Source organism: Python bivittatus, unplaced genomic scaffold, assembly GCF_059951505.1.
Source record: "Python bivittatus isolate LINGU-HERP-01145 unplaced genomic scaffold, Pbiv_v1 ctg000030_np1212, whole genome shotgun sequence".
NCBI classification, from domain to species: Eukaryota; Metazoa; Chordata; class Lepidosauria; order Squamata; family Pythonidae; genus Python; species Python bivittatus.
The window spans coordinates 2497511-2521910 of record NW_028277031.1 but is presented as its reverse complement, the minus strand read 5'-3'; the positions used below and the strand labels follow the sequence as shown (position 1 = coordinate 2521910).

General features: G+C 47.7%; 1 protein-coding gene across 2 annotated transcripts in view; it reads left to right on the top strand.

Annotated features, from left to right (window-relative positions):
- The window catches only part of NHERF2 (NHERF family PDZ scaffold protein 2), a 72418-nt gene that overhangs the window by 6451 nt on the left and 41567 nt on the right, over positions 1-24400 (top strand). For both annotated transcript variants that reach the window (XM_088152453.1, XM_088152446.1), the window contains exon 2: positions 1903-2160. In XM_088152453.1, coding sequence (XP_088008579.1) covers positions 1903-2160 — 258 coding nt within the window. The remainder of the gene's footprint in view (positions 1-1902; positions 2161-24400) is intronic.

Genomic DNA, 24400 nt, shown 5'->3' with positions numbered 1-24400 from the left:
GGTGGAAACGAAAGAAAATAACCTGGCTTAAAAGGAGGCTTCGGTCACCCTCTCCAAAGGCCGGGCGAAGAGCCACGCCTTCAGACCCCTTCGAAACGCCAGCAGGGCGGGGGCCGTTCGGATCTCGGGGGAACCTTGTTCCAGGGGGCAGACGCTGCTACAGGGAAGGGGTCTCAATAGATGGCGTTGCTTAATTGAAGGAACCTGCAAGGTTGAATCGGGGGGGCAGATGCTATGGGGGACAGGCGGTCCCTCAAGTAGCCAGGCCCTATGCCATGTAGGGCTTTATGGGTGGTGACCAAGACCTTGAGTCGCATCTGGGAGCAAACTGGCAACCAGTGCAGCTCATGAAGCAGAGGTGCTACATGGGCGTACCAAGGCACGCCCATCACTGCATTCTGGATCAGTTGAGGCTTCTGATGGTCTTCAAAGGCAGCTCCATGTAAAGCGCATTGCGGTAGTCAAGCTGTGAGGTGAGCAGGGCATGAGTGATTGCCTGAAGGACACCCCCCCCCCCCCGATCTAGGAAAGGGTGCAACTGGCACAGCAGATGGAGCTGTGCAAAGGCCTTCCTGGCCCACAGCTGACACCTGCTCGTTCTCTGTCGTCGAACCGAATGATTTTCTCCATCTGGCACTACATTATGTTAATGATGATCCAAAGCTGCTATAAGTCATTACTATCCATGGGTACAACAGAAGCCTTTTTACAAAAGCTTTGTTGGCTTTGGCCATGATGAGTCCAGAAGCACACCCCAGATTCAGAGACGCATTCTGCCTATGCCTTGGTGCTATCCAGGTTTATTAAGATGTTTTCTGCTGAACTTGCTGTTTGAAAACCTGCCTAAAAAGCAATTTCGCTGCTGTCTAAGAGATACCGCATCAAAGGAAAACAGGATGCAGAGGGAAAAGGCGATCAGGTCGGCCTCTCCTCTACTGTCAGGTAGAGCTTGCCTGCAATATGGGGTGGGGGGGACTCACCAGACTGTCTTCGCAGCCGTTGGAGGAAGGCTTGAACCAGTCCTAGGTGTGTTGGGGGGAATCTGCAGATGATACTGAAAGATAGCAGATCGTTCAAGCTGTGGATGGAGCTATGCGTGCTATGCGCCTTGGAGGTTGCCAGGGCGCATTGGCGTGGCCTTCTCCCCCCACCTCTGGGCCAGGGGCTTGCTCAGGCAGAGCAGCCTGTTGGGGAGTCTCTTCACTTCTCGTCCACGGAGGCTGGGCCCATGGCTTTGTCTCCAGGGCAGAAATGGAGATGCTCGGCCGTGCTGGTTCACGTGGTGCCTGGCAACTGCCCCGCATCCTCCCTGCGTGCTGAGTTGTGTGAAGCAGCTTTGGGATGTGCAGACCAGGCTTTGGACAAGGTGAGCTGCCTCTGAAGTTGCTTCCTGCAGTGGGTGCAAAGTGATGCACAATGGACGGGGCTGTGTCAGGCCTGTAGGGCTGATCTTTTTCGAGGGCTCGCATCTTTTTGTGGGGTGGGGTGTCCACCCCAGGAAAAGACACAGCTGCTTTTGGAGCCCTCTGTACCCTGGAGCGCGTTTTGGCCATTTGAAGGTCTTCCTAGCCCTAGTCAAGGGGTAATTAAGAACTCCAGGTTTAGAGCAATGTGTGGATCCAAGAACTGCAGTCGATTTAACAAACCTCGGCAGTTCTCGCTCGTCAAGGCTGGGGCCAGACTGACCTCCCCGAGAAGCTCGCTTTAGTCGCTTCTCCAGCCAAATGAACAAACCACCACTGCTTTCCCCCTGCCTTTTTATCGTCAGCTGAAAGTGATTGTATTTCTGCTCCGCTATAAATGAGGTTCAGTAGATCTTCTTTTGTTTTAGCAAAGTTCCATTCCTTCCAAGGGCCCTGCTCACACTTTCTTCTTTTCCCCTTTCCCCCCATCCTTCGCCAGGTTGTGCAACGCATCAAAGCGGTTGAAACTGAGACCCGTTTGCTGGTGGTGGACAAAGAGGCGGACGAGCATTTCCGGAGTCTCCACCTGACCTGCTCCGAGGAGACAGGGCGCCCTGTCACAGGGGCAGGCCCTGAAGCGCCGCCGGGCAAAGGGCCCAATGCCAGCAACGGAGACTCCTGGAAAGTTGTGGCAGAGCTGAGCAGCAGGAACCTGAAGAGGCATAAGCACAGTTTAGGTTCAGAGAGTGGGAAGAAGGTAAGGCCTGGCTGGCGGCTGTCAAGATCTTCTCTGTCACCCTCTCCAGAGCTTAGATGGCAGGGGGAGCCAGGCAGGGCTGCCCTTCAGGACCAGCCCTGGGGAGCCCACAGAAGAGGTATCTCCTCCCCATCTTGGATGCTACCTGGGTGCATCTGGCTGAGCACCGAGGGACACCAAAGGCTGGGCTGGAGCACTCCTCAGCCTGATCTAGCCTCAGGGTTCCCCCAGCCTTCTTTCTGCCGTTCCTGGCGAGGCACCGTGTTGCTCCTCCGAGCCAATCTTTGGGCTGGACCCCCTTTCTGAGTGTTGAGCCTGCATGCTACTGGGTTGGTCTTTCCTTGTCGGACCGTCCGACGTTGGAGGAATCCAGCGTCGGTGATAGGTCTAAGTATCAGTTTCGGTTTCTGCCAGTTTCTCATTTCTGCAAATCTGTCAAGTTCAGTTTTTCTGAGTTTGTCATTCTTGTGAATTTATCAAGTTCGGTGTGTTGAATTTGAGAAAAGTTTTTTGGTTAGTTTCCATTAAAAAGAATACATGAACCCATTTCTCCAAACATAAGAACTGTTGCTTGCAGTTTTGCCTAATGTTATCTATTTTTTTCAAACATTCCTGGACACTAGTTTCATGATTAGAAGTGCGTTTTTTCTGATCTGCATTTTTTACAATATGCAAACTGCGTCGCAACATTTAGAAGAGCACACGTTTCGAATAGGAACTCAACTGATAAGCAGTTTGGTTCCTTTTGCCTTACAGTGTGAACTCAAAACATGCCCCCTCTCTCACCTCCGCTTTTCCATCTTGTGCAGCGAAAAAGCTCCCAGGATTGTCTGCGATGCCAAGGCGGCATTTGAGTCTAGCGTTGGAAATTGCCATGGAGAACACGTGGAATGAAAGGCTTTTAACCCAGCAGGAAGGCTGTTCCATGTGTGGTTTCAGGCGGGGAGAGGGCAGGATAATGCCAGTGGCAGCCGGGGAGAATAAGCGGTCCCTAGTTATGCAGAGGAAGTTGGTGTGAGTCCAAGTTATGACGGAAGCACAGCTACACCAAGAGTGGCTGATTCTGTCACTAGACCAGCCCTGGCCCACGACGGGGTGGCAGGTTCTGCTGGTGGGTTGTAGTCCTGTTTGGACACCTAGGCAGAGGCCCTTCTCCTTCTGCCATTCCTCAAGAGCAGTGTTTCTCAACCGTGGCAACTTGAAGACGTGTGGCCTTCAACTCCCAGGATCCTCCCAGACGTGGGAGTCGAAGGCCACACGTCTTCAAGTTGCCACGGTTGAGAAACACTGCTCAAGAGAGTCAGACGAGCGTTAAAGAGAAGACTCCCTTGACTTGGTTCCTGGTGACTGCATGGACGCATCTGCGTTCTGTCCTTGTTAACGATACGGAAGTGCTTTTCCACTGCCTACGTCTGGGAGGCTTTTCCCAACTCCCGGTTTTCAATTCCTGCAGCCCTGGGAGTTTGCATTGGTCTCCCATCCAGACACCAACCAGGTCCGATGCTGTTTAGCTTTTGAGATCGTCTAAAGCCAGCTATTGGCATTAATCAGTGATGTTATTTATACATTTAGCGGCACCGGTGTACAAATGATGGGAATGCTATTTTAGTGTTTCGTTGATCTCGGTGGCTGAAATGACATGATTAGTTCCCTTTGCATTTTGGTGAACCTGGCTGGTGGTTTCCTGAAGGTTCTTTTTTAATGCTGCAAAATCACAAATGAACAGAGAGGCTCAGCTCTAGCTCCTTATTTTATGCAAATGTTTTAAAGACAGTTTGTCTGGAGGCCTGTGAGCATAGCATGGATTTGTAAGCACCTTTTATGGGCACTGCTGTGCTGCAGCGGCAATTCCTGAACCAGAAACCTTGATTAAAACTGGTCCTGAGAATGTCAGCATGTCCCCTCGACTCCTTTGCAAATCGTTTCCGCTCTTGGTTGGCTGTGTGGCTTTTCCCTTACAAAAACAAAACAGAATAGCAGAGGATGGTCACTGTCAGGTCAGGTTTAGGAAGCTTAAATTACAGCTGCTGAACGCAGCACAGTGGTGGGGGCAGGGAGACGGCGTCGGATTTTGAGTTCCCAGTACCAGTTAAACTTTCTTCTGGAGGATGGGATGGCTCCAGTCTTGATCTCGTGAACTACAAACAAACTAGAGAAAAGAATGTACTGGAACAGCTGTAAGAGTGGAGGAGGAAATATGCGTGCGCATCGCTGAGCTAATGGTTGCTGCCAAATGATGCTCTTGATACAGCTGTGTGTACCCTACAGTCAGCCCCCTTAAACGGCTCTGCAGTTGCGTGCCAGGGAGCTCATTTCTGGCACCTGTATAAATGATGCAGAGTGCACTGGCCTGTTGGTTTGTCACACCCTTCTATGTTTGCTGGTTACGAGGAGGAGAGGGGAGTTAAACTGATGGAAGCCACGCGTGCCGCCATTTCAGAGCTTGGTAGGATTTGCCCGCCTGCTTTCCAGTTTATCTTTGAAATTAGAAGGTTTGGCACAGCCGTCCACCCTGCTGTGCTCTTGGGAGGGGGGCCAAAGGGCAACTCCCCAAACTCCCAGCCAGGGTGGTGATGCTGGCAAAGCATTCTGTAAATGGTGGTCCAGCGCTTGTGGGGGATGCTAGAACCTCAGTTAAGCAGATGTTGTATCAGCTGGTGGCCCTTACGTTGCACATGCCGCTCCGTACCATCTCCCTTCCCTTAAAAATACTTTTTCCTAAATGTTTTTGATGCGTCTTTCAGGCAACTGAGGTCTTGATGCACTGCAGAGCTAAATGTTGCCGTCCAAGCACTTTTACGTGTTAGGTGTCTGGGTTGCTCAGAGAAGCGGATGCGATCAGGTTAAGCAATGTTCTGCATAAAATGGTCTAGAAGGGCTTCTGAAATTAACTGGATCAAAGGTGGTCTTTTGGTTATCAGGTCTGGGCTGTAAAAATATGGACAAGCAGTAGATGGCTGCCAAGAGATACAGTAGATACAGACTTTCAAATCAAATCAAATCAAATCAAAGTTTATTGATTAGCCCTTATCAAAATAGATACACACTTTGCTACCAGCTGGCGCTCGTCTGGATTTCTGCTGCCTGCCTGAGTTTGTCTGCTAGAATGCAAGAGCAAATGATAAAAGGAAGAGTTGCCCGGATAATCTGCGCCCCCCAAGAGATGGGTGGCACTAGAGGATTCAAAATCCAGCTTTATCAAATGCCCAGGAATGAAGGAACAAGGGTTAGAAGTGATGCATGAATGGAGACAGGACACTGAGCGAAAAAACCAAGCATTGCTAGAACCTCTTCCTGCCTTGCACCTTGTTCTAAATCCAGTAGAAACAGCCCTGCATTGTTTGCCCTGTGCCAGCTGAGGAACACAATGGCGTACATACAAAAGGGGGTCAACCTCGCCTGGTTTGGGGAAGGCTGCTAAAAGGCTGCTCTTTTTAAAAATGAAAACTGTCTTTGAGGTTTGCCTTCCCCAAAGGCCTTCTCCAGTGTTCCTGGCTCCAGCCTGGTAGACTTAACGCATGCATTGCGCAGGCTTGGCGGCTGAAGCCTCCTGATGCTTTCCCCTAATACTGAATCAGGGCTCCTTTAAGAATTGCAAACATTTATCCAGCCCTGGAGAAGTTTTATTTGCACGTTGCATCAGATAAGCTTTGGGGGTTAAACTGCAAATGATTCTCTCTTCAGTTTACTTATAGATTTGCTCTGTGGAGAAGATTGGTTTATGCAATCAGAAGTTTGCCTATGTTCAAATGTATCTTTTTTAACGGGGTGGGGGGCAATTCTGGCTTTCACATGCTAGAGAACGTTTATGAGCATTCTCGGTTTTCCTTTTCCCCTCTTTTTGTGCCTCCGGATTAGATCCGGTGGGAGGAGGAAGAGAGAAGTGGCAGGGATGTGCTCCTGTATTCCCCTGTAGCCCCCAGCCCTGGTATTTCCCTCCAAGGACCAATCAGGGTCGACCCCACATGGTTTTTCAAGGAAGAGCTCTGCTTCCTGTGGCTGAGGTCCTTGCCCCTCCTGGCTCCTTCCCAAGGCCAGGCAGAGTACAGTACGTGCTGCTGGATTTGGGAAGTGGGTCATGCCTCTCTGAGGAGGGGGAAATGCCATCTGCTTTGATCAAGAACCCATCTCTCGATCCAGTCGTATCAGAGAACTTCTGCCAGTCTCCAACCTTCTGCTTTTAGCGAAGGTTACAGCTGCAGAAGATCTTAGAAGAAGCAGATTATCCAGATCCGATTCAGACGTGGTCTTGGAATGGAAATGGCATTGGTTGCTCTGATGGATGACCTTTTTTGGAGGACCTGCATCCTGGTTCTGTTAGACCTCTTAGGAACATTTTAAACCATTGACTGTGATCCTCCAGAACTGCCTGCAGAGGTTGGAGTAGGAGGCTCTGTCTTGCAGTGATTCTGCTCCTACCTGATTGGGTGGTCCCACTCAGCATTTGTGGGGAAAGAGCGATTGAGCCTGTGGTGGCTCCAGTGTGGAGTACAGTGGGCTTGGTCCTCTCCCCCATGTCACTGAATATCTGCATAAAGCCTCTGGGAGAGATCTCCATCGGCTTCTAAACAGCACCATCAGTATGCTGATAATACTTAGTTACGCACGGCCATCTGAGGCCAGGCTGGAGATGGTGTGGCGGTCCAGAATTAATGTCTGGAGTCTGTAAGGGACTGGATGGTGAGAAACAAGCTCAGCTAAACCCTAGCAAGATGGAGAAGCTGTTCATCCATGACCATCTTAGCTTTCAGGAAATAGGTCCTTTGGTCCCTCAAGACAGAATAGCTCCTGTGTGAACAGCAGATGAAAGCCAATTGTTGGGGGGGGGGGGGGGCTTTGCCCAGCTTCAGCCGGTGCATCAGCTACAGCCTTACCTACATCAGGAGGCCTTGGCAACAGTAACTCACCCCCTGATCACTGCACAGCTGGACGACTGCCATGCATTCTACTTAGGGCTGCCTTTGAAGATGACTTGGACAGAATGCAGCAACCTGTCTGCCAGCTGTGGTAAGCTGCTGTTGCAGAAGTACACCTGCTGGGTGCCAGTAGACCTTCCAGCCTAATTCAGAGCGCTGGTTATTCCCTATGAAGCCCTACGCTGCATGGTGCCTTACCCAACATTTGTGTCCGTCCTGTTTAGACGTCTAGGGTGGGTCTGTTTAAGGCAGTATTTCTCAACCTTGGCGACCTTAAGATGCGTGGATTTACCCATGCTGGCTGGGGAATTCTGGGAGTTGAAGTCCAAACATTTTAAAGTTGCCAGGACTGAGGAACACTGGTTTAAGGTAAGAGGAGTGTGGACCAGGAGGCAGACCTTCTGTATGGTGGCCCCAACAGTATGGAATATGTTTGACCCCTTCCCTGTACCTTTTCAGTGGGCCCTTGAGGGATAATGGGTGATCTTTGAATTAGATTGTTCCAGCTGGTGTTTTAATGAGGATTGGGAAGGGTGACTTTGTTAGTGCCTTGTTTTATCAATGATTTTTTTGACGTGCAGAATGGGTTGACTGGAACTATACATAAACGTTCTAAAATAAATGAACTGAGTTAGATGGCCCAGTTATCTGATATATCCTACTAGGTTGTGGTTTGTTTTAACTATGGCTTGTGGAAGAAGCCATAATAGTCCAGATCATATGCAACGCTAAGCCATTTAGCATTTGCAAACCACAGGGGTGAGTTTATGCATCCGGTTAAGCCATATGTTGCTTTGACTATGGTCTGTGGAGCAAGCTGTGGAGCCACCTACAGTGTCCTGCTTCACACATCACCCTTATCATAGCCCATTGTCTCAAAACTGCACTGACTAGGTTCATCTTCCATGGCGAAATGTAATCTGGCTGTTTTGGTTTGGGTTCAGTGTGTAACGTGAACCCTGCAACTGTGGTTTCTGGTGTAGGATGTTGTGTGAACCAGGACAGTATGGCTGGTTCAGCAAGCCATGATTTACCAAGGTGAGGGTGCGGGGTGCGTGCACCCACCATGCTCCCCGCGTTGCTCAGAGCCCCCTTCCCTCCCTTTCCCCTGTTTTGCCAGGTCGGGCCTGGGAACCTGGGTCGCCTGCTTGTCTTTGAATCGGGGTGTTGGCAGGAAACCCCTCCTGAGGAGGAAGGGATCCACCCCAGAGCAGAAATTTCCTCTGCAGCGGTATTTTTAGTGAAACACAAAGCAAGTGGAAAGGAACAGGAGATCGGAACAAGATGAAATCAGGATGGGCTGGGCCGGGCCTGCTTTTGTTCCCGGGGACACGGGGGCCGTGGCTTTCTGGACCAAAGAAGCGCAGATTCCCAGAAGAAGCGGGGCGGGGCGGGGGCATTGCTCAGGCGTAAGGCATTTGGTTCAAGACTCGAGGACGGATGAGCGGGGCGCTGGAGGCAAAATCCCCACGCTTTTCAGTTACGTTGCTAGACCTCATGTTTTCTTTGAGATGTAGAGATGGAGTGGCAAAAGGTTATTGGCAGTGTGGAAGGATGTCCAGCCCAAATCCCGAAGCTCTATTAAAGAGGGTTGCCTTTTTTTGGCGGCGGGGGGAGCTGGAAAACTGTTCAGGGCATGTTTCCCAATGTTGACGGCTTCCAGATGTGCAGACTTCAACTCCCAGAATTCTCGGCAACGTTCACGGGGCAGGAGACGTCTGGGAGATTTGGAGGTTGTCTGGACTGGAAAACACTGTAGGACAGATGAGATGAAGTGTGTGACATGGGCTCACCCATACTTCGTTTAACCATGGTTTATGAAGGAAATCATAATTGGGTTTGCAGAGCACAGATGCCATAATCTGTAGTTTACCAAGGCCCGTGACAATTTCTGCATAATCCATTACATCATAGCTTAGTGTAAAACTAGCCATCGTGTGTCTGAAAAGACATTTCAGCCTCTTTTTAACTTATCTGTCCCCAGCATTGCTAAGACAGGGACAGCATCCTCCAGATCGTCCAACCTGGGTTAACTGAAACCCTGGTTTATTTCTCATGGAATATTCTCACCTTGCCCGTAACTGAAAAGGACCGAAAGAACCACAGTCCCTCAAATGGAGGGAGCGGCAGGGCATCCCGGAGGACCAGCTCCCCATATGGGGGCATCTTGAAAGAGCCGTGGTGGGGTATTCGTGGGACGCTCCTCCTTCAACAGCATATGCGCGTTTCCCCCTCTCTGTGTGCACGTGTGTTTTTCCAAAATGCCTGGAAAGAGTTTTGCTTTTCAAATCTAGCTTCCTTTATTCTGGGTATTATTTGATAAGAGAGAGTTTTTCTCTCTCGTTCAGGGACTCCTAAGACTGTCAGATACCTTCAGACCAAATGGGCTCTCTGATGGCTTGCGTCCAACCAATTCCCTCCTGAGTCATTTACATTTGGCTGTTGAGAGTCTGGGCTGCTCCCAGACAACAGCGAACAGAGCTACTCTAAGCTCTGGTTTTCAGGTTCTTCCAAGGGTGTTTTAACTCCATTAACCCAGTAGAGATCCTTTAGAACTGGAATTGTGTGCTGCTCAGCGTCGTCTTGGAGGGGAGCAGCCTATAAGCCCTGTCCGGTGAGCATCAATAAATAAACAAATCAATTCCTGTCCAAGGAGCTCCCAGAAATGGAAAGTCCTCAAAAAGATCAGACTGTCTGTCTGATGTGCTTGATGAGTTTTAGAAGCTCCCAGGTTGATAGTAAATTCAAAGGCAGTTTGAAGGTGGTTCTCCCCCATTCAGTCTTCTGCCCTTACCGTTCCTGCTTATCTCTGGCTTTTTTCTGGACAGGTGAGCCCCCTTCCGAAGAAACCCAGGGCTTTTATTCTTGTTGGATTTGAAAAAAACTTTACAAAGTCTGGTAGGACTGTGAGCTTGATAGGTGTCGGTAGAAGTCTGTCTGGGCCCTGGGGTATCCAAGGCCACCCCCTTGCTTATATCTGTCTTGGAGAAGATCATGAGAGCAGGAACTGAATGTTGTTATCCATGCTGTTTTTCTTCCCTAAAAGAACATCTGATATCGGTTAACCAGGAGAGGCAGTGCAGGTCCCTTCTCTGGCTTGAGAGTTTTGTACAGGAGATGGCTGGAGGTAATCTCATCTCACGTGGTGGACCTGAAGTATGTACAGGGATGCTTAAAGGTTTCTGAACCCTTTTGAATTTTCAATATTTCTGCATAAATACGATCTAAAATGTGATCTGTTCTCCACACAAGTCCTAAAACTAGATAAAGGGAACCCAGTTAAACAAATGAGTCAAAAACATTATACTTGTTCATCGATTTATTGAGGAACATGATCCAAAGCTACATATTTGTGTGTGGCAAAACTGTGTGAACCTTTGCTTTCAGTAACTGGTGTGCCCCCCTTGGGCAGCGATGACTGCAACTAAACATTTCTGATAACCGTTGATCAGTCCTGTGCATCAGCCTGAAGGAATTTTAGCCCACTCCTCCTTACAGAACAGCTTCAACTCAGAGATATTGGTGGGCTTCCTTGCATGAACTGCCCATTTCAAATCCTTCCACAACATTTCTATAGGATTAAGGTCAGGACTTTGACTTGGCCATTCCAAAACATTAACTTCTGCTTTATCCATTCTTTGGTTGTACCGCTTGTGTGTTGTGGGTCATTGTCTTGAGTTTCAGTTCACGGACAGATACCCTGACATTTTCCTGTAGAATTTGCTGGTACTATTCAGAATTCATATTTCCATCAATGATGGCAAGCCGTCCTGGTCAGAGGCAGCAAAGCAGGCCCAAACCATGATAGTACCACCACTACATTTGGGATCAGGTTCTTATGCTGGAATGCTGTGTTTGCCTTTCACCGAACATAATGCTTTTCATTCAAGCCCAACAATTCAATTTTGGTCTCATTTGTCCACAGAACATTCTTCCAATAGCTTTCTGGCTTATCCATGTGGTCTTTTGGGAACTATATATGGGCTGCAATGTTCTTTTTGGAGAATAGTGGCTTTCTCCTTACCACCCTGCCATGCACACCATTGTTGTTCAGTGTTCTCCTGATGATGATGTCAAGAACGCTCATATTCACCAGTGCAAGAAAGGCCTTTAGTTCCTTAGACGTTATCCTGGAGTTCTTTGAGACCTCCCGGTGTATTACATGCCTTGCTCTTGGTGTGTTCTTGGTTAGTCGATCACTCCCAGGGAGGATAACAGTGGTGTTGAATTGCCTCCATTTGTACACAGTCTGCCTGACAGTGGACTGGTGGAGTCCAAGCTCTTTGGAAATAGTTTTGTAACTTCTTCCAGCCTGGTGAACATCAACAACTGTTTTTTGGAGGTCCTCAGGAATCTCCTTCATTCAAGCCATGACACACGTCCACACAGCTGTGTTGTGAAGATCAGATGTGGATAGTGAATACCCAGAATTCTGTTCTTTAAAGAAGGCAGGACCTCCCACACTCACACCTGATTATCATCCCATTGATTGAGACACCTTACCTCAGATGCCTTCAGATGATGGGCAGTTCTCCAGTTACAGAGAGTAAAGCCGCGGCTCCCAGCAGAGCCAAAGGTCCACGTTGGGAAGGGTGGAATAAGGTAAAGAATGCTGGACTGAACAATCCTAGTATTGATACTTTTGTTCATATTGTTGTATTGTCAATAATGCCATAGAAATGATTTGCCTGGCTAGCAACAGAGACTTAAATTGTTAATCTGTATGTATCTATGGCCCGAAAATGATTGTGGGCAAAAGAATCGGTTATTTTTCAGTGAAAAGTTTTCTGTGCCAGGCACTTGGAAAAAATGTTAACTCACTGCTATATGGGCAACTGTGACATTGCTTGGTTTTGTGGCTTCTTTAGTATAGGGGAGACACTTTCTTTGGTGCTCACCAGCTTCCATGCCCCACCTGGACCCATTTTTTGAAAGATACTGTTTAAAAAAAACTACCTTTCAAGTATCATAATTAATTGCAATTATTTCTTTGGGCTGGAAGAGATCAATTGTTCACTTTCTGTGACTGGCTATGTTAGCTATTTCGTAAAGACACAAATCTCCCATGTTCGCCATTTTGTGAGTGTGATTATGATTATTATTCTGCTTTTATTTTTGCATAACTCAAGATGGCATATGTATGTTCCTGCCTGCTGTTTTCCTGTCAACAACAACCCTGTAAGGTGGATTGGGCTGAGTGAGAGGGACTGGCCCAGTGTTACCCAGTTGCCATCTGTGCGTAAGGGAGGACTAGTCTCCTGCTTTCTCATCCAGCATCTTAATCCCTAAACCAAATGGGCTCTGTTTCATGGTTACGTGTTTCCAAATTTCAGATGTGCCCTCTTGTCCTAAAAGGGTGCCTACCCTTGCATGAGAGGAGGGGAGTGTGCATTAAAGTGGGAGGTGAAAAAATAGTTTGATCATGCTTCCCCTACTCTCATCCACATCAAGAATTCTTGGAGTTTGGCAAGGGATGAGCTGAATACTGCCAAACTGGGATTCTGTCCCCCCACTCCAAATTGTGCGATATGGCAGATTCTTGCATCCTCTTCAGTAATGCCCCAAATTTAACTTGTCTGCTTCTTCTGGATTGGCAGAAGATATTGCGAACTGAAGCCCCAATGTGTGAGGAGGTTCTGTTCACTGCACATGTTATTCAGAACAATACTGTGCATTAGAATGCTTGCGTGAAGGCATTAAATGCCACCTTGATTGTATATGATTAAAAGCACCTTCAGGGCTTTTAATTAGAGGGTCATGATGGAGACCACACTTCCTCTGGACATAAGTAATGAGCAGGAACGCATCTGTCGCAGTCTTTCAAATAGGATAGCCAAACAACGATGGCGAGGCCCTTCCCCTAAAGACTTGAGTGCTGGGTAGGTTTTCCTGATCATGGAGTGGGGAGCGCAGCAGCAGTAGAGATTTAGGGGCTCAGAAATCATTGGGATCGTCCAGTTCAGTTCTAACACTACCCAAATCCACCATGCAGTTTATCAGATGTTTCCTTCTCTTCTGGAAGAGGCTCCTGTTTTTCTACTTAGTTCAGGATCAAGATGCATAGGAGCCAAGTAATTTTAGCATCAGAAGCAGAAAACCCTAGAAACATTTCTCGCCCCCTCCCTAGCAGAATAACAATAATAGCAAGAACAATTGCATGCATTTTATATATTGAAAAGGGCTTCCTGCCCTGGCTTCAGCCTGCAGCTTTTTCATGCCCAAGTCAGTTTCTTTGCATGCTTCCTGGGCCTTTTTCTCGAAACGCTCCCTCTTCCTAAAATAATTGTTTTGTGGGGAGGAGGAGTCTGGGCCAAAGAATGGGGAAAAAGAAGCCAGGGCAAATCGGGGTGAAAAATGGGTGTGGGAGAAAAAAGAGGGCCCAATGGCAAATAATAAATTTCCCAAGACACACTTAGGACAAGACAATCAGCCCCCAACTCAGTCTTACTTTCTTGTGTACGGTTCTGGTTGCACAGAAAAGCATTAAGTGGGTCAGAAACCACCACTTTGGAAGATAGAATATCCAGCCTGTTTTTTAGGAGCATCCAGTATCCCAAAAGTGCTAGCAAGGTTTGGGGGCATTACTGGCCCTTCCCCACTGGCCAGCCAGGAAGCAGTGGATGGACGCTGCAGCCATTCATTCTTTGAGAGCCCATTGGCAGTGGGCTGTGCGATGCGGAGACTCGTTTCGGGGTCCAGTTTTTCTCTCCAGCTCTTGTTCTTGGAGGACTAGGTAGGCAAAGCAAGAACATTGATTGGTTTAGGTATTCTCATGTGATGATGGCTTGAGTGGAATTAGTTTAACCCTCTGCATGACTGGTCAACTTTTGGTTAAGTTTGGTCCTCCGGGTCAAGTCATCCTTTTTGGTGTCCCCACCTTTGACTCCATGAAGTGTGTTGTGGGAATATAGCTAATGGTTGCTGGGGGAAATGTGGACATTTTAAGATGAATGTGTAGTATGAGTTTTTTCCAGAGTCCAACAGCATTCTAGGTGTGGGAAGGCTAAGTAGGTTGACTGGTAGTATATTCAAATGAAACCAAGTGGATTCTTACAGAGCAGTGAAACTTATGGGACTTGTAGTCACAAATATATTGCAGAACATTCAGGCAAGAATTATTCTACATGTTCTGCAAAACCATTTGATGGTTGTTATAAACAGTATCATCTCAAGCTTTAGGTAGGGGATCATGTTTTTAGTTACTAATCCATGGTAAATTAACACATCAAGGAGAAAGCTAGATGGGATTCTTTGTTCCTGAAATTCTAGTTTTTTTTTTTCATATGTGGGAACACCCTCCCCTTTGGTTTTTTTTGCCCCCTAAGGAATCATTCTGGAGTTTCCTACCTGCAGCCCAAGAAAAGCTTTTCCGCATAATTTTGTGAAAATATGGTTTAGCTTAAATTCATGGCATGTCCGTCTATAAATGGTCTCTGTCAACAATAGCTAAGAATAGACTCTCTGTGCTCTGAGACAGTATATTTCTGAATTCTGTGTGCCGTGCTTGGCACAGTCTTGCCAGAGATTCTTGTGAACATCCAGTCAGGTGCCATATCTCTCTTTGGAGGGAAGAACCCTAGTCTAGAAGGCCTTACATGGCTTCTTCAGTATTAAAATTAAGAGCTTCACTTTACTGAACAACACAGTTTTGAGTCACACATACTTATTTTACGTTAGTATACTATGCAAGACTGGGGCACCATTATAGCTTTGTAGGTAATTATAAAAAAACTTACTAGCAAAATAAATAAAGTAGCCTCCTTCGGTGAAAGTTGCATTTCTGCCTTTCATGGCACAAGTGAAAGAAATGATACAACTGCAGAATATTTCAAAGAAAGCAAAAAAATCCACGGACGTGAATCTAACAAAACCGTCTTGTGTCTCGCTTCAGACCAATCGAGTCCATTCAGACCATCTGATGACAATATTCTTGAATCAGCTGGTTGGCAAGCCTGCCTCAGGCGGTATTTCTCCAAATATGTCCCCCTGAGTCACTTCCCTGCTTTTGATTGTCTTGCCTGCAAATCCATCGCCCCCTGCTTTCCTAAAACAACCACCTTTGTGGGACTTTTGAGGCTTTCTAGAAGCTTTCCAGCTGTGTGGAGCTGATGGTAGTAGAAATGTAATCGCAAGAGCGCTTCTGAAAATGAGATTTAGGGTGGGACCCCCAAGGCATGGAGTAAAAGGTTTGTGCACCTTTGGTCATCTTCCACGATTGGTTCAGCTGGGTGAGTCCCTTTCATACTTTCTCTGTCTCAGTCCTGAGGCTCTGAATTAAGGGCAGAGGATCAACGCTTCCCATAGTTAAGTGGAGGCCTGCATCCCCGCCATTGTGTCTTGGAGCAACTGGGAACCAGTTGGCTTAGAGGGTCCGTCCCACTGAGATATACGAAGCCAGGATTTTCTTCTCTGAGATCACAGAATGTTTTGGTCCAGGAAATAATCTCCTTGCAGGTCCCTTTTCTGGGTTGAGAAGATCTGGTTTATTTAAAACAGGGACAGTCAACTGCCAGATCACCACCCATTTTTTCAAGGCCCTGGAATTCCTCTAACTACAATTGCTGAAAACTAGTGACATTGTTTCCTGCCTTTCCAAGGAAGTCCTAAAATAGGCGAACAGAGTTTTAAAAAGAAAAGTCCCCACCCGAAAACAACGACGAAGAGGACAACCCAGGCCTTGCAGTGTGTTAAGTATGTCCTGAACCGCTGAAAGGTTGTCCACCCCTCAATTTCAACAGACCTTGTGGGAGAGGTGTGTGTGCTTCTGTTTACACTAGCAACTTAGCATCAACTGGAGGCTGCCTGGTGGCTATTCCTGGTAAACCTAGGCAGAAGACCGTCTTGTGACAAGGCAAGACTCAAGTGGCTGTTTGTGGAGGAGGCAGCCTTGGCCATCTTTGGGAGAGTTAAAAGTGTGATGGTTCTGGGGCTCCGTTCTCCAGCAGGTTCATCTGTGTTGACCGCCCAGAAGTTGGTTGGAGGCCATGTGCTCAAGGGGGCCTTTGGATACTCTCTAATGGCACGTGAAAAGCCATGGTTACCAGGTGAGGTGTTTACATCACAAATGCGAGAGCTGCTTTTCCCGCTGATAAAAAGGCTGACAGTTATCCAAACGGCGCACAGATGAAACTGCCCCTCCTTCACGAAAGAGCAGCCAGCCTTCTGCACAAAAGGAGCAGAAGAAAATGGGCGAGGGTTTTGCCCCCTCCAAGCTGCCTGCCCATAGGTTTTTCATGTGAAAGTAACGCACCTGCTGGAATTGCCGCAACTTTTACCTTCCTTTTAATAAACATCACTAACCAGAGCTCTTGGATGAATGGTTTCCAGTCCGGACTGCAAGAAGACGGTCAACAAATCGACCTTCTAATCCATCCCCAGAACGGAGGCTGCACCTTGTTTCAGGCCTGAAACAAACTATGGCAGTCTGGAAGTTCTTTCAAACTGTTTCGGATTGGAATGTTTTGGGTGCAGTTGTCCTGGGTCTGGGCTGGAATAAAACCCAAAGGGATCCACGCCAGAGTGAATGTATGGGAGGCGTGGCGCAAGGCTGGTGCCGGTCACAGCCTCTCTCCTGTCGTCCTCCGCATAACCGGTGTGCCAGCCCACCCACCCATCCATCCCACCTTTCCTCCCTGCCTCTCCCCAGCTGTTGCCACTTGGAGTTGAAACAGGAAGGCAGAAATGTGGTGAAGGAAACTGGATGTGTGAAGGAGCGAAGGATCTTTGGGGGACCAGAACCAGCTTCTTCAAATGAGGTGATTACACAACATGCTATTCGGGACACAGGCTGTAGGGAGGAATGGAGTGGAAACGGTTGTGAGAAAGGACACGGCTGAGCAGAAACCTGGCTATAATCTAGTAAATGACAAGATTGTATCTGTTCAAATTAGTGGATCCGCAGGGTAAAGGCACCAGGCTAGGAGCCAGGAGACTGCGAGTTCTAGTCCTGCCTGAGGCACGAAACCAGCTAGTGACCTTGGGCCAGTCACTCCCTCTCAGCCCTCGGAAGCAGGCAATGGCAAACCACTTCCAGAAAACCTTGCCAAGAAAACTGCAGGGACTAGTCCAGGCGCTCTCCAGGAGTCAACACTGACTTGAAGGCACAAACCTATAATTATGAGCGGACATTCATGGTTATGTACCATGATGTTCCTGCTACAGATGCATTGGACAAAAACATGGAGGAATTGATGGCAAATTGCAAGCAGTGCTAAATGCCCCATTTGGAAAGTGCAAGTCCTACTAATCGATAATTGGCGAAACGGAAGAACTTGGAGTTACAGCAAGATTTGGATTGGGTAAATGCAGGTGAAAGGAGTTTCGTTTGTCGTTGCATTCATTAAGCATCTGTCTTATGCAACACAAACAGATCAGCAGATGGACGACATTGGAAACAAATTGACTACATAATAAGAAACAGAATGTGGAAAGCGCAGCCTAGACAGGCAGGCTAACCTCAGGAGCGGATTGTGGAATATGAATAATTGCTGTCAAATGTGCAGGTTAAATTTAGTTAAAAAAAATAAGTGTGCCAGCAAGATTTGACCTGGAGGATATATAATCAAAATAACACATATAAGATCAACCTGGAAAACAGATTCATGATGCTTAATTTATGCTGGGTAAGAAAACTGTGGAAAGAGATAAGCAACATGGTAAAAACCAACTCAGAAAAAAATACCCCAAGATTTCAAAGGGTAAAAGATCCCAATGGTCGTTGGAACAAGCTATCATGACAGCCAAGGATAGTCAGAAGGTGAAGGCCTTGGCCCTCAAGGGTGCGCGACAAGAGGATGAAGAATTCTCAAGCTAGAAGGGAGAAAAAAAGATGCCTCAGTCAAAAATGCCGAAACAGGAGAAGGGAAATGGGGTATATCTTTAAGAAGACAAGAGAAATCCCAAGAAAAGTACAATGGTGGTAGGAAGAGGATCATGGAAAAGGTCCAGTGGAAACAGTTGAGGTTAAAGGAAGATGGAACCATTTATAAACAGAATTACAGCGTGACAGAAACATTTGTAGGGAGACAATAAGTTCAGGAACCAACTTAACCAGGAAGAAAGCACCAAAAATATTTTCTCTGCAGAAGAACAGGCAGTTAGTGGTAACAATTCTGTGTCAGTGAACGTGGACCAAGAGTGGTGGGTGGGGAGGAGAGGGCTAGGGATTGGAAAATGCCGGTGCAGTGCCTACACTGAACAAAGGAGATGCAAGAGAGTAGGGATGCATAAAACTGATTAATCTGGAGAATGTAAGACTTCCAGTTCAGAAGATCTATTTCTAGAAACACTCATTCTGTCCTGGTCAGAGTTGGCATGGTCTGAATGAGGAACCAGCTGATAGCTCCTTGTGTTAATGATCCACAAGCAGAAACTCACATGCTTTGGGTGGGTGATGGAACGGACGATAGGCTGGAAAAATGATTATGCTTGGCAAAGTTGCAGGAAGCAGAAGAGGAATGGATAAAATGGGTTGAGAGGATCAAGGAGAATGTCCTTACAAAAACTATGAGTTTGTCTAGAGTCAGTTCAAGATGGTGGCCCTTACAAGTCACCAGAAGTCTGGCTTCACTCGGTGGCCCTAAGTCCATTTTGTCTAGAAACTTTGAATGGCCGGTTTTGATTCTCTGGGTCTTTGTCTCTTGTTGCATTTCTTGATACGCTTTCTCATTGTTCAGTAATTTTCTTTCTTTTCAGTTTTATTCATTCTCCCTGTTTTGGAAAGGTAGTCTATTTATTTGTCATTATTCTAACTCTGTTCTTCTAGCTTTCAGGTCTCAGATAACTAGCCTAACATTTTAATACCTTAGAAACCTGCTGAGGCACAGCTTCCATCCACGTGAAGCATTTAACTTGATGCTTTATAAACTTAGCAGTTGAATTGGCACACATTTTGAAGCATTGTTAGTTTTAACCTTGGTTAGTCTTTTGTGGGAACCCAGACTTTTTCATTAGTTTGATATACTCAATATATAATTTCAACATATTGTTTGAACTGGAAAATGAGTTAATTCCTTAACTTTGTTAAGCACATTTTTAAACACAACCTGGTTAAACATACTGTATTAAACAACATGCTGCTTGTTGTTGGATTTTGGCTTCCTCTGTTTGCAAACCTAGCTCAGTCAGAAACGATGGCTTCATATGATTTGTTAACCAGTTCTCCTTTTCTTGTATGCCTGACTTCCAGTATCCCACTTTTAGAAATAAAACTGGAGAAGCTGGATAAACATTTTAACTTCTAAATATGCTGTGTGTTAACACAGCAACATTTCTCTCTCTCTCTCTCTCTCTCTCTCTCACACACACACACACACACACATCTTTGGTAATGAAACTTTTGCCAGGAGGAGTAACTCTAGAACTTAATGGCTTTTTATCAGAAGGTTTGGACTCTTGGTTCTTCTCTCCCCCTTTCTTCCTAGTTTCAATTCCATCTCAAGCTTCTTTCAGCAAATGGTGAAAATAGATTATTTCTTGAACGAAGGGCCTTTCGGTCCACTCTCCCCAAGATTAGATCAACTCTCTGCTGGCTTAGCAGATTTTGTTGGGTTCAGAGTCAAAAATGCATAAATGACTGATACAAAAATGCTGAGAGAAACTTTTTCATGAGCTCTACTTCTATGCCTCCAATTCCCCAGCAAATGGGTCATTTCAAGTTTGAAACACATCTGATTTTAAAGATCTGTTCACTCTTATGACGGTCTGTGACTGTAATAAAGCATGATTTGCTTTGATTCTGTTTACTCATTTGATAAAAGGTCTAGATGTATTTGGACAATGGGCTCTTGGTGAGTAACTCATAAAACATGTACAAGTTCCAAGAACTATGTGACCCCAACAGCCCAGAACCCCAGTTTAAATCAGTGTGGTGGCATCACTCTGAAATACAGCCATAACCCAGCAGACAACACAGTACAAACTGGCAGCTCCAGGAGCTGGCAGGGATGGCAAAGGAGCGTCGCAGAGTTCACACATTGTGTCAAACCATGGTTATTTTAAAAATGGTTTGTTGACCAAGCAGCAGTGGCCTGGGTAACACATACTGCTAAGTCATAAAGCATGATTGATGTGGCTGGACTCACACAGAGTCAAAGCCAAACAGTGGTTTTGTGCAATGGGCAAATGGCTGGTTATAGCTAAGTGCATCAGGTGAACCTAACCAGCTGATTTAGTCAGTCAGCCATAGTTAAACAAACCACGGGTTCTGTGTAAACCAGGCTAGTCTCTGATGAGCTTCACACTTTACGTTAAATTATAAACTCTGATTATAAGGCAAAATGCCATGACAGAATTCAGTCTTTCATAAGATAAACCTGCTTTTCTTTGTGCTTCTGAATTGCAGAGCATGCCCAAAAGGTGAATTGCAACCATTGCTCACATAAGCATATACAAGTAGCATCATTCCTGTTTTTGTCAGGGACTTGCCCTCTGGTTCCTTAGACAAGTAGCTGCATTTTAATAAACCATAGAAAGTAGCTGCTTTGGGGTCTCCTTTAAGCTCCCTTCCTGGCGATTAGTACACAAGCTTTTTTTTTTTGATTAGCTGAGGAACCACTTCCTGGAACCATTTCCAGAAAGAAAATAAATCCCTGGAAACTTCTGTCATCATATATTCAAGACTATGTTTCAGTGGTACACTAACCATGGCTTATGGTTAGTGACCAGTGTGCCACCATATCTGCCTTATTGTGTGGTTCTTGGGTTATCTGGCAGTGACTTCCCACCTGTCCTCATTAGACGGCAAACCATGAACAAGCTGTCCATAGGAACACACTGAAAATTAACCACAGTTTCTATTAGTCTGTTGATGTTAATTTAGCGTGGGCAGAATTTGTGAAAACCTCACAGAGCAGAAGTGATTTACACCAAGTCGGGGGAGAGGGGGTTGGATTGCACACAGGGAGAAGCGTCCCGCCTATCCCAGAAACAAGACAAGTGTGTTATCCAAACATTCCTGGCAAGATAGCGGGCACAGCTTTTCTTTCTCAAATGTTAGGCGAGAGAGAGATAGCAGAGAATTGTTTTTGTTGTTCTGTGGGAAGCATTTCCTTCTCGCCTTTGGACGGGTGCAGTTGAGACGGAATGTACCAAAACAAGCAGAGGGCCTTTAGTTTCACGAGATAAGCCAAGGAACCGAATGCCTTAAGGCAGCGGTTTCCCAGTTTCCTCCCATCACGGATCCCCTCTTTTGGGTTGGCAAAGAAGCCCTTGCATGACCCAGGTGGGAAGGAGGGCCCTGGGACACGGGCAAGGCTTCTCTTTCGAGGCCAGCGTAGAGAGGTTTGTGCAAAACATTTTGATGCCCTTGGAGTGGCCAGTGGCAAGCCACTGGCATGGGGTTGCCAAGAAAGCAACATGGAGGTGTCCTGGTGATCCTCACCTTGACTCAAGGTCATCTTTCGCCCAGCAAGGTGGCAATACCTAACCAACTTTGGCAGATCTCAGAAAGCCAAGAGGGGTTGGAAGTGGTTAGGTCCTGGACTGGGAAGTCAGAAGGACATTCCAGAAGAAGGCAGGGCCATTGACCACTTCTCTGTTGTCGCTGGACAACTGTGTCACCAGGAGTAGAACTTCAGTCTAAAGAGAAGGGGGCCTCCTGCATACATAAAGAATTATATATCAGCAAAGGATCAAACCCTTCCTCTCCAACTGTGGTCTGTTGCTTTAAATGATGGCTGCACAACTATTGGGATGAGGGCCACCCTTGGGAGGGATGCCCACAAGGGTCCAAAAAGTCAGTATGGCAGCCACAACCGAGAGGCTTTGATCGCATGGCTACAGCCTCCATCTTAACTTTTTTGACTGCCCAGCCTCACCCGTGGATGCCCCTGATATTTGGCCTGTTTTGGTGGCCCATAGTCCACAGAGTAGGCGCAGCCAGGACAAAAGAGTGGGTGGGAGGAGGACTGAGTCCAGATGAGACCTGATTTTCTCTTTTCTTGAATTTAAATGAATTAAACACAGTTCTTATCCTTTTCTCTTTATAAACAAATCATTTCTTTTCCCTTCATAACGTTCAAAACAATCCCTCCTGGTCCAGCTCGAATGCGGAGAAGGGGCCGGTCTGGGAGCAGATGGCATTGAGGTCGGGGCCCAGAAAGGGAGGGCCGTCTTTTGCCACTGTTACCCCCCACTTTCAAGGAAAGGAACGCAGCCCCTGCGCTCTGCTGAAGCGAACCAGAGAGCCCCTCGGCCGGTGGAGCAGCCGCCCCAGCCGCCCTGTGCCCACCCATCGTCTCTCCTTTGACCGGGTGCCGAGCGGGAAGACCTCCAGCCTGAGCCTCTGGTGCCCGACCTGCAGGCGTCTCCAGGCGAAGGGGCTCAGCTGCCCTGCCCTGCCCTGCCCTGCCCTGGCCTGGCCTGCCCTGCCCTGCGGGTTTTCTGCAGCGCAAAGACCCTGCCCCTTCGCAGCTCGCTTTCCCCGTTCTTTAATCCAGTCTCTCCTGCCGTGGCCCTGCTCTTCCTCTCTCCTCCAGAGAGCCTCGTTCCCAGACCTCGGGGGGATTTCCTGCCTGCCGTTTCCGGCCTCCCCCTCCTCTGCAGCGAGGTGGTTATTCAGGAGGGTCCCCTCCGCAGCTCTCTTCTCGGGGCTCACGCTCCCCCTGCTTGCCCGCTGCCTCTAGAAATACTTTGTACGCTCTTTGTCAGGCTGTGCCAAGCGATAAGCAGCCACTGGAACCTGCAGGAATGTTGGCTGGCCGCTGGGCCAGCTGCGGTGGTTGCTGCTGCACGGCCGGCCTCGGAGATAAGCCGCCCGGAGGAATTCTGCTCCCGGCCGATAAGGGCCCGGGGCCGGGGCCTTTTTCCCACCTCACCAAGCCTGGAGCGCCCGGCGACGCGTCCTGGGGCTGAACGTGATCTGGAACGGCTGCCCTGGGCTCCTTTGTTGAATCTGGAAGCTCACGCGTCCCTTTTGAAAGAGGGAGGGGGGATCGTGCCAAAACTGGGGGTCGGGACCCCTTGGCAGGGTTGCCGGCAAACTAGAAGGGGCCCGTTGGTTTAAGAATGTTGCCTCAGGTTGCTGAACCCCAGTGAAATGGCTGGTTTTATTCCTGGAGATCTGCACACATTCCTTTATTGTTTTAGGGGGCTGCAGGATTGCAGCGTCTGAGATCGGCTGCGCTGGAAAGTGGAATTTGGCTGGGATTGCAACAGATCTTATTTCTCTTCCCCTCCTCGTCTTCCTCCAGGGCCGAGGGAGTATAACGGATGGTGGTGACGTCACGGAGGGGCTGAAATGTTCAGCGCTCTCTCGTTTTTGTGCAGAGGTGGGCTTCGTTTGCTGCTTTGGAAAAGGCAAAATAAGGGCATTTAGCAGACGGAAGGCTCAGCGTACCTAATGTGAGGGTTCTTTTATTTTTTGCAAGAGGAAAAATGGCACCTTGATCTGGAAGAGTCTGGGGGCTGCAGACACAGGGAGGGAGCGCAGGGCGTCTGTGGACCACGGGCTGCTGCTCTCTGCTGTAGGTTGCTCTAGTCCGCAGGCTGCACGGGGATTTTGCTGCATGATCCGGTCCCCTCCAGAGTAGAATTCATGCTATTTAAAGGTAAGGAGCCTTCAGTTACGGACCGTGTTATAACACTGTAAGAAAAAAAGCAAGACCCACTTAATCCAGTTTACTATTCCCCCGATGGCCAATCTGGCGCCTTCAGGAAGCTGAAAGGGATTCCTCTGCTTCCTTAGAGGATTGGCCTCGCATACTGGATGTTGGAGTTAGGACATAGCCCTCTTCTCCCACCTGGCATCCTCTTAATCGTCAGCTCCAAGAGTCTCTAGAGAGTGAAAAGCTAACACATTTAGAAGTAGTCTAATGCAGTGTTTCTCAGTTTGGCAACTTTAAGACGTGTGGACCTCAACTCCCTCGCTGGGTGGGGGATTCTGGGAGTTGAAGTCCACACATCTGGAAGCTGCCAAGTGGAGAAACACTGCTTTAAAGACTCTCAATCTGTTCAAAAGCATAACAAGTAATTTTCCCCCAAGCTGGGCCTGATGACCATGGTAGGCCCCTGAGTTCTCTTGGCAACAGTATAGAACTGGTTTGCCAGTTTATTTTCCACTTCCAGTCTAGCCCAGCGCTTTCCAGGGGTCCCCATCCAAGGACCCAAAACCTTCCTCGCCATAAGAGCAGCAGCGGACCCAGAGGTGCCAGACCCCCATTTGTTGGGTGTGCCTGAGTCGAGGCTGGATGGCCCCCTGCTTAGGGTGCTTTAATTTGGACCCCTGCACTGAAGAAGGGGCTGGACTCGGTGGTCAAACTGGCCCCGTCCAACTCTAGAATCCGAAGATTCTGCTAACCAAGTTAGCTTTTCAGGATCATCCAAGT